General features: G+C 47.8%; 1 protein-coding gene across 3 annotated transcripts in view; it reads left to right on the forward strand.

Annotated features, from left to right (window-relative positions):
- Positions 1 to 7973, forward strand: part of LOC107372556 (adhesion G protein-coupled receptor A1) — a 115852-nt gene extending 107879 nt beyond the window's left edge. For all 3 annotated transcript variants that reach the window (XM_054732682.2, XM_054732680.2, XM_054732681.2), the window contains 2 exons: positions 6217 to 6312; positions 6423 to 7973. In XM_054732682.2, coding sequence (XP_054588657.2) covers positions 6217 to 6312; positions 6423 to 7824 — 1498 coding nt within the window. In that variant the 3' untranslated portion in view covers positions 7825 to 7973. The remainder of the gene's footprint in view (positions 1 to 6216; positions 6313 to 6422) is intronic.
- The last annotated feature ends 1932 nt before the right edge of the window (positions 7974 to 9905 follow it).

Below are 9905 nucleotides of genomic sequence, written 5' to 3' on the forward strand. Positions count from 1 at the left end.
ACTTCAGGGCACCTGGTTTGGAACTGTCCATTAAAAAGGCCAGACCCAGTAGACAAACAGAGGCATCTACTGGGTCGAACTAATCCAAAGCCATCTGCTAGACTTTCATTCACAGCCACTTTTTTCACACTAACTAGGAGCTTAAGCTTCTGGTATTTATTGACTCTGGCGCAGACACTGAATTTATGGACTGCAACACAGCAAAAGCCCTAGGACTGGAGCTTCACCCCGTGTCCAGATCTCAGGAGATACAGGCTATCGACGGTCACACCATGTATCATGCCACCCACGAGACGGATCCAATAAACATGAGGTTGGAGGGTAACCACACTGAGGCATTAAAATTCCTGGTTATAAAATCCCCAGATATTCCAGTCATTTTGGGCAACACCTGGCTACAGACTCATAACCCACAAATTGATTGTTGTAAAGGGAAAATCCTTCATTGGTCCAACTACTGTCATGTTCACTGTTTAATCTATGCTTCCCCTCCTACACTATCTGCCCAGGATTCCCAAGAGATCTACCCTGACCTTTCCAAGGCTCCCAGAGAATACCACAATTTAAAGGAACTTTTCAACAAACTCCATGCCACTTCTCTTCCACCTCATCGTCCCTATGACTGTGCCATCGACCTGTTACCCGGTATTTTTCCTCCAAGAGGCCGTTTGTTTTCTCTAACTATTCCCGAACAAACTGCCATGACCAAATACATTAAGGAGTCGTTACAGGCAGGTCTGATCTGACCATCCTCCTCCCCAGCCGGTGATGGCTTTTTCTTTGTGGGAAAGAAAGATGGATCCCTTAGACCTTGTATCGACTACCGAGCCCTGAATGACATTACCATAAAGAACCACTACCCCTTACCACTCATAAACACCGCTTTTGACTCTCTTCACGGAGCCCAAATGTTTACAAAACTGGATCTACGCAATGCCTATCACTTGGTTCGCATACGTGAAAGCGATGAATGGAAGACGGCATTTAACACCCCCACAGGACACTATGAGTGTCTCAACATGCCATTTGGTCTAACGAACGCAACTGCTGTTTTTCAGGCTCTCATCAATGATGTTCTTAGAGACATGGTGGGACGTTTCGTGCTTGTTTATCTCGAAGACGTCTTAGTTTTCTCCCATGATCCAGAGACTCACAAGGAACACGTACACGCTGTGCTACTCCGCCTTCTTCAAAACAACCTGTTTGTAAAAGCAGAGAAATGTGAGTTCCATTGTACCACTATCTATTTTCTTGGTTTCACCATCTCTTCCAGTCAGATTGCCATGGATCCTGCCAAGACTTCAGCTATCGTCAATTGGCCCGTCCCCATGATCCGTAAGCAGCTTCAACGGTTTCTTGGATTCGCCAACTTCTATCGGAGATTCATAAAAGGATACAGTAAGATCACTACGCCTCTTCATGCCCTCACCTCCAGCAAGGTCAGTTTCCAGTGGAATAAGTCAGCCCAAGACTCATTCCAAAAACTCAAAGATGTTTACGTCCGCACCTCTCCTGCATTCCTCTGATACCACAAGACAGTTCATTGTCGAAGTTGATGCCTCGGTCTTTGGGGTTGGGGCTGTCCTCAGTCAGAGATCCAAGGACGATAAGGTACATTCATATGCATTTTTCTCCAAGACCCTTTCATCCACAGAGCGCAACTATGATGTCGGGGACCGGGAGCTTTTGGCCATAAAACTAGCACTGGAGGAATGGCGGCAACGGCTGGAGGGGGCTGTCACACCATTCACTGTATGGACCGATCATAAAAACTTGGAATACATCAAGACAGCAAAAAGACTCAACTCTCGACAAGCCAGGTGGGCCATATTTTTTAGTTTTAGTTTGTAGTCTTGGTCTTATCACCCAGGAGAGAAGAACACAAAACCCAATGCCCTGTCCAGATCTATGGAACCCTCAATATCTGACCAGGTCCAGGACCCTGACTCATTGATCCTCCCACAGAGAGTTTTGCTTGGGGTGTCCAGACTGGAACTGGAGAACCGACTCCGACAGGCCCACCAGCAATATCCTGTTCCTTCCCAGTGTCCTCCTGATCACCTGTTTGTTCCTGATGCCCTTTGTTCCCAGGTATTCACCTTCTGTCATAGTTCCCGTCTCTATTGCCATCCAGGCATCTCCAAAACACTTGCCCTCGTACGTAATCACTTCCGGTGGTCTACCCTGTCAAAAGACGTTAAAGAGTTTGTTCAGCCTGTACTACCTGTGCCCAAGCCAAGACCTCTTGCAGACCCACGGCAGGACTATTACGCCCGTTGCCTATTCCCTGCCGTCCCTGGTCTCACATCAGCATGGATTTCATCACGGTAATCCTCACCATTGTGGATTGTTTCTCGAAAATGTCACATCTGGTTCACCTTAGGAAACTCCCCTTTGCCAAGGACAGGGCCGACATCGTGGCGAGAGAGGTGTTTCGCCTTCATGGATTGCCTCTGGACATCGTTTCGGATTGTGGCCCTCAGTTCATCTCTGGCTTTTGGAAGGAGTTCTGTGATCATTTGGGCATTCAAGTGAGTCTCTCATCCGGTTTTCACCCCCAGACTGATGGCCAATCGGAGAGGATTAATCAAGAGATGGAGACCAGGCTTCGTATACTCTGTGAGGGCGATGCGACCTCTTGGTCATGTAACCTGCCTTGGGTGGAGCATGCCCTCAACTCCCTTCCATCAAGCTCCACGGGTGTGTCCCCATTCTATGCTGTCTATGGTTTTCAACCTCCCGTCTTCTCTCTGCAGGACCATGTGTCCAGGGTCCCATCGGCCCAGGCGGCTGCTCTCAAGTGTCATCAGGCATGGCGGGTGGCCCACAGGAACCTCGTCCACTCCTCTGCAGTCTACTCCCGCTCGGCCAACCATCGCTGCTTACCTGCTCCTGTCTACAATCTTGGACAACGGGTCTGGTTGTCCACTAAGGACTTTCCCCACCAGGTGGATTGCCGTAAGCTGGCTCCTCGATTCATCAGTCCCTTCCCTGTGTCTAAGGTCATCAATCCTGCAGCGGTCTGCCTCCGTCTCCCCAGGCCGCTTTGCATCCATCCCACGTTCCACGTCTCCAGGATCAAGCCTGTCGTGTCCTTGGCAAGTGTGCCTGCCTCTGGGCCCCCTCCGCCTGCCCGGCTGGTCAGGGGTGGGCCGGTTTGGGATGTCAGGCGGCCCCTACGATCCAGGCGCTGGGGTCGGGGACTTCAGTACCTGGTGGATTGGGAGGGGTTTGGCCCTGAGGAGCGTTCCTGGGTCCCCGCCAGGGACATCCTCGATGGGTCCCTCATCCGCGACTTCCACCGGACCCATCCTGACCAGCCTGCTGGACCGGCTGGTGCCGGTCCTTGAAGGGGGTTACTGTCATGATCCTGTTCCTGCCATGACCTGTTGCCACAGCAACCTCAGCCTGCATCTCATCAACTCCATTCATCTCACCTGTTCCTGTCATCAGATCATTACACACACCTGCTCCATCTGCTATATACTCACCAGCCAGCCACCAGTTCCCTGCCATATTATTGAACACTCCTGCAAGTAAATTCTCCAGCCTCGTTACCTACCTTGTCATCACGGATCCCGAACCCTGCCTTGTCTCCTGACCTTCCTCCTCGCCGTGCCCTCCTAGGTTATATTCTGCTTCGTTCCCGACCTCGTCCTTGGATCCTCCTGATTGGCATTCTGCATCTCTGCTCCTCTGGTAATGATACTGCTCCGCTCTCGACCTTGTTTTTGGATTTCCCTGTCTGCACCTCTGCCCCTCTGATCCTCTGGCTCTGACCCTGTTCCGTTCTCGACCTTGTTATTGGATCTTCCCGATCGGACATTCCTCGCCTCAAATCTCCTGGTCACGACCGCCTGTCTCCTGACCTAGTTTTTGCCTCCTCCCATCATCACCTTATCCCCTTTTTAATAAAACTCTTAAAATGTGTCATTCTGTGTTGGGTGTTTCTTATGGGTCAGCCAGTTAAGTTCATGACAATTTGAAATAAGTTTAACTTCATTGCTGCTTTGTCTAAAACATTCAGAGCATCAACTAATCATCCTAAAATGAACTACTTTTATTAGAAAAAACATATTTTCAGAAAAGGAACTTGAGCCTTTTCTCCTGCAGCAATGACTTGTGGGTAATTCCCTTGCCTGCAGACTTGGGTGAAGTGCAGATTAAGGGTGCAATGGGGACGTGGTCAACTTCCACACTTGAGAATCGAGACACCCTACGTGCTCGCACTGCTGGCTGGGAACGTGCAAATGAAGGGTGCAAGTATGAGTGTTGGGATTGGGCCTCAGAAGCCAAATGTGGTGTTCACGTGAATTGTGTAGATCTGAAGACTTTTTTTTGGGGGGGGGGGGGGGGGGGGGGTCTTCTATCAGGTTTCAGCTATGGGTTTCTGTCACTCTTATGGAAATCAATCAGAGAACGAAGAGGTGGCTCCTCTTGTTCATAAACAATCTTTGTTCTAGTGTGTCAGTCATATGTCATCATTTGGCCAATCACAGTCAGAGACAGCACGCTGCAGACGGTGAGCCAACCCTAACCCACTCACAGTGGGTATGAGTGCTGTCGCTGTAACCTTTTTCACACCCTCTGAGTTTGCAGGTATGGGTGTCACTTCCTTTTCCGTTTACCTGCAGGCAGCAGAGGATGGCGTCGCCCTCTGCTGCCTGCGAGTCGGTGGCACAGTCCCATGTGTGATCTAAGGTGTTTGTTGTGTTCCACCCTTAGAAAATCATTTAACTCTCAAACATTTCATGTGCTATTCTGGCTGCAGCCATGTGACAAACACTTGTGAGAGCTTTTCACGCACACTTTAAAAATGAGCAGATTTGTTAATGGTACAGTTTGCACTTTGGTGAGCAGCAAAAGCACGAGTGGAGACTGATCACAAACACTGAGAGATGCTGAAGTATCGCACCATCTGGTTTTCTTTTGATACCTCATGTTTTTCATTGGGTTAAAAATTGAATCATATCTGTGCTCATGTTTCGTGATGTTGTGGACTGTCAATCAAACAGAGAAATATATCAACCTTACCTGGAGGTTAGCCAATAGCTCCTCTAGCCCTTCACCTTGCGATACCTTGTACTATTTTATGTTCTTCATGTTTCATGCTGAAGTCTGAAAGCCTCTATTTTAACTTTATTTTGATAGTCTTAGGGATGGGTACCTTTGACATTTGAATCGATCCGGTACTAATTCCCGGTACCTAGGAATCGATACCGGTACTTAACGGTACCAATTTTCGATACTTTTGAGTGTTTATTATTTTAATTATCTTTTATAATTAAATATATATTTTTCTCAATATATAACAATATTTGATAGATATCACGATAAATAACATTCAACTGTTTGTATTTTAACATTGTCCTTGTAGTTTTATAAGCTGATAATTAAACTGAAGCAAACATCTTTACTGTGAGCTAAATATACTGTGTATCTTCATTCCTTTTGCTGTCTTTTTTCATTTGATTTTTCTACTGGGATGTTAGAATTTCCGAGGAGAAAGCGAACGCACCATTAGCTGATAACAAGGGTGGCAATGGAAGCTAACATACCAAGCTAACGTTATCTTAAACAGTTTATTTAGCTGCTGGAGCAGATTAAAATGATGATGCATCACACTTAGATTGTTGTCACTGGTTTCGTCTTCACCCGTCGCATTTAGTAAAGTGAAGCCAAACTTTAGAGCATGTTCATGTTCTTCTAGTCGGGAATTCGGAGTTCCGAGGAGAAAGCGAATGCACCATTAGCAAAACGGAAGCTAACATATCAAGCTAATTATATTTACCTACCGGAGCAGATTAAAATGAGGATGTCTCACTTAGATCGTTGTCGCTGGTTTCATCATCACCCAGTTACCCATCACATTTAGTGAAGTGGACCCAAGCTTTAGCCTGCGTTCTTTCTACCATGCTGCTCTGTTTACAACTGGTTCGCAGCGAGCGACGACATAACACTCTTGCGCATGCGCAGCTTTCTTGGCAAGTTCTCTTTATGATAGACGGGTACTGAAACGAGGCACCGTTTGAAATGACGTGAATCGGTGCTCGGTCGGTACTGTGGAATTTGGTCGGTACCTTAAAAAGACCGAATTCGGTACCCATCCCTAGTCACGGTCTGTAGTTGGTTCTTTGGTGCTACTTTGAAAAGGGTCCAATAGGGTGTGATATGTGTGATGTCCAACTGTGTGTTTGTGCCTCTGTGTTTTCACAGGTTCTATCTGGTCAGTGGTGGAGTTCCTCTCATCATCTGCGGGGTCACGGCGGCGGTTGATATAGACAACTATGGTAGTGGGGAGCAAGCACCATAGTAAGTGTGTGTGTGTGTGCGTGCGCGCGCGTGCGTGCGTGCGTGCGTGCGTGCGTGTGTGTGTGTGTGTTCTTGCACGTCACACATAAATGCGCCTGTGTGTTTTGCAGCTGTTGGATGGCGTGGGAGCCCAGCCTGGGAGCCTTCTTTGGCCCAATAGCCTTCATCTTTGTGGTGACGTGCATCTACTTCCTCTGCACCTTCATCCAGCTGCGGAGACACCCTGAAAAGAAGTACGAGCTCAAGCAGCTGACAGAGGAGCAGCAGAGGCTGGCCAGCATCGATATGTCTTCCCACTGTCACCAGGGAGCTGAGCCCGGAGCTCTGGCAGCTCCACCCAGTGGGAGTCTTTGTCCCGCTGGCTGCCCAGGCGTGCCCATCAATCCGGCGCTGTTGGCCAATGAGCACTCATTTAAAGCTCAACTACGAACAGCTGCCTTCACCCTCTTCCTGTTCCTAGCCACATGGACATTTGGGGCTCTGGCTGTGTCACAGGGCCACTTCCTCGACATGATCTTCAGCTGCCTTTACGGTGCCTTCTCTGTCACCCTTGGCCTCTTTATCCTTATCCATCATTGTGCCAAGCGTGATGATGTCTGGCATTGCTGGTGTTCCTGTTGTTCTGGACAACAGCCCAATGCCTGCCCTGTAGCGCAGGGGTCAGCTCAAGCACGGCCCAAAGTCAATGTGAATGGAGATACCCAGGAACACAGCCACTGCCACCATGACTCGCCGTGTCCAGCTAAAGGCCTGATGAGCTGCAGCCATGGCAGTTTAGCTCACTGTAAACATGCTGCGCTTCCATCTTCACAAAACCATGTGACATGCCTGGCACCGGTGGCACCATGCTGCTCTGCCCTGCACAGTCAGCAGCTGATAGAGGAGGAGCCTGCAACTGCCCACCTGCTACTCCACGCTGAGCCCGGGATCCAGCTGCATTCCTGTCTAAAGAGTAGTACCAGGACTAAAAGTCGGACATTTGGCCGCAGAGCCGGGGCCGCTGCATGTGGAAGAGGGACCGAGAGGGAATACGCCTACCACATCCCGTCCAGCGCAGATGGAGGCAGCATGCACAGCTCACACACAGACAGCCCCCACAGCACACGTGAGCGCCATGCTCACATTTGCCCTCATCTTACCCATGAAGGTCACCACGACGGGCATCACACATGCCACGCTGCAGCAGCTACCATACACGAGTCTCTGACATGCCACAATCCTTGCCACAAGCATATCTGCTGTGCCAGGGCGGACCTTTTTCCTTCCCTGTGCCCGGCAGAGGCAGAAGACACGGGTGTCTTTCTTTGTGGCTGCGGCAAAGTAGCAGAAGAAGATCCCGTGGCTACACATCACCTGCTAGAGATGCATGCCCCTCGCAGACAATCCTGCCCACAAAACCCTCCCAGTCAGAACGGGATTCTAAAGGGCGGCCTGCAGGAAGGTCTCCTGTACACCTCAGACAGCACAGGGAATATACGCACGGGACCCTGGAAGAACGAAACTACTGTGTAGAGCAGGAGGAAGCAAACAGGAACAGTCCTGCCTCTCCTTCGCTCCCTTTCTAGATAAAAATAGAGAAGTGAGTTTTAAACATCACAAACGATATGGGAAGTTTTTATTTTCATGTCCACATGTTTTTATGTGTGCTGTTTTATTGTACAGAGATCTGAGACCATGCAAAGGCTCCTCGAGGAGCCTCCATAGACCAAACTGAAGCTCATTCATCACCACATGTGAAACGTGTCCCGCATCAAACCATCAGAAGTTACGGACAGATGTTCCACTGCTCCACACAGACCTATCTCTCTGTCCCTTTATATATATATATATATATATATATATATATATATATATATATATATATATATATATATATATATATATATATATATATACATACATATCTATATCTATATATACAAGAAAATGAATGGTTCTATGTATGAAAATGTGTGTTAGTGCTGAAAGGCGTTTTTACAGTCGGAGTCTGACTCCACCAAGAGACCAAACTCTCGTTTTAGACAACCAAACCAGCAGATCTAGACTTCATGAGGGTCAGTCAGTCAAACTACTGTGAACACATAATAGAGACTTTCTACATAACGAGTGCAGATGCTGCTGCTGCTGGGGAGAGGTGAGGTGATGCAGGTGAAGATGTGGGAAAGGTTGGTGTTGATGATGACCACATTATCATGGCTGGCCAAGTTGGAGCCGCCGAGTCGTTTGGAAGTTTTTTGCTTATGTCGCACCGGCAGCAGCTTGTGTGGGTCTTTGACTTCTTACATCTCAGCTTGATGACAGAAAGTTGGTCTGCAGGATAAACTATTGTGGGAAAGACAAACGTGATCATTAGGATGTCCACTGTAGCATCATCAAGGTAATGAACGATACAACGATAATGAAAACCAAGTATGTCATCCAGAAAGGACAAAACCGCAACAGCAGCAAACCTTTATTCAGCTTTTACCCCAGAACAGGTCATGCTTGTGCATTTTTCTGATTCGTCCATAAAAATGGTTCATAAACTGCTTACCTTGCATAATTTTATAAGATTCTTGGTTAAGCCTATCCCAGCGGATTAGAGATCGTGTCCTAAAACATCTTTCAGGAGGTAGGAGGCTGAAGGATGACATGTTTGTTACAGCACAGTGACTCAGTTTGTGAGCATCGGTTGTTTTGATGCTTAGCTCTTGTTCTGTTTTCACTCAAACGTTCCTGATTAAAAATCTTTTCCTGGTCTCACAGACGTTCCCACTCTTAAATGTACAGAAACATCTGTCTCTGCTGTCGCAGCTCCTTTCTCTCCTAACACTGGCTCTCGCTGACTTTTCCTGCTGAACGTCTCCCAGCCAATAGGAAGAAAGACTTGAAGCTGACCAGCTGTCTTCTTCTGGGTGCAGACCAGTCTATTGGAGAGTAACGAAAATGTAGATGAGCACAGGAAGGGCTGAGAGCAGATTAATGCCCTCAAATCAACAAAACACACCCAGGACATGAATCCATAATGCAGACCCGCTAAAAACTGTTCTGGCTGCTATTCTCCGCTCGTACTGGTGGAGTTTTTTTTAAATGAGTTTCTTTCCTGCACAGAATTGGCTTTGACGCGAAGTTGAGTTGAGCGCTTCGGGAACGTCGGTTGTGGTAGAACCTTCAGCATCTCACGGATTTGGATGAATCCGTGTTACGTTCAAGAAAAAAGAGCCTTTAGTGTGTTTCAACCCGTGGAGCAAAAGATGGTTCAGAGCCCCAAATCGGCATGAAAGAGTTTCAACTCTGACTACAGCTGAGTCACACCTGTCCTACCTGTGCTTTTGTAATATAGAAGTGGTTTCTGGTTTTATTTTCGATGCGACTATTTCAGAATAAAGTCTAAATGTGAGGAGAGTTTGGGGGAATGACCTCTGTGTGTTAATAATACTCAGTATCTGAGTTTTACTGTTTGTTTGCGTTCATAAAGTATTCAGACTCGCTCTGTGTTGTGAGACTTCTCCTTTCATATCAGAAGCAGACCTGCATCCAGGTAACGACAACGCTTAGCCTGCCAGCCTCACAAACACACACAACACATGCGAACCCGGCTTTCCGGAGTCATT

This window comes from Nothobranchius furzeri, chromosome 12 (assembly GCF_043380555.1).
Source record: "Nothobranchius furzeri strain GRZ-AD chromosome 12, NfurGRZ-RIMD1, whole genome shotgun sequence".
In the NCBI taxonomy this organism is placed as follows: domain Eukaryota; kingdom Metazoa; phylum Chordata; class Actinopteri; order Cyprinodontiformes; family Nothobranchiidae; genus Nothobranchius; species Nothobranchius furzeri.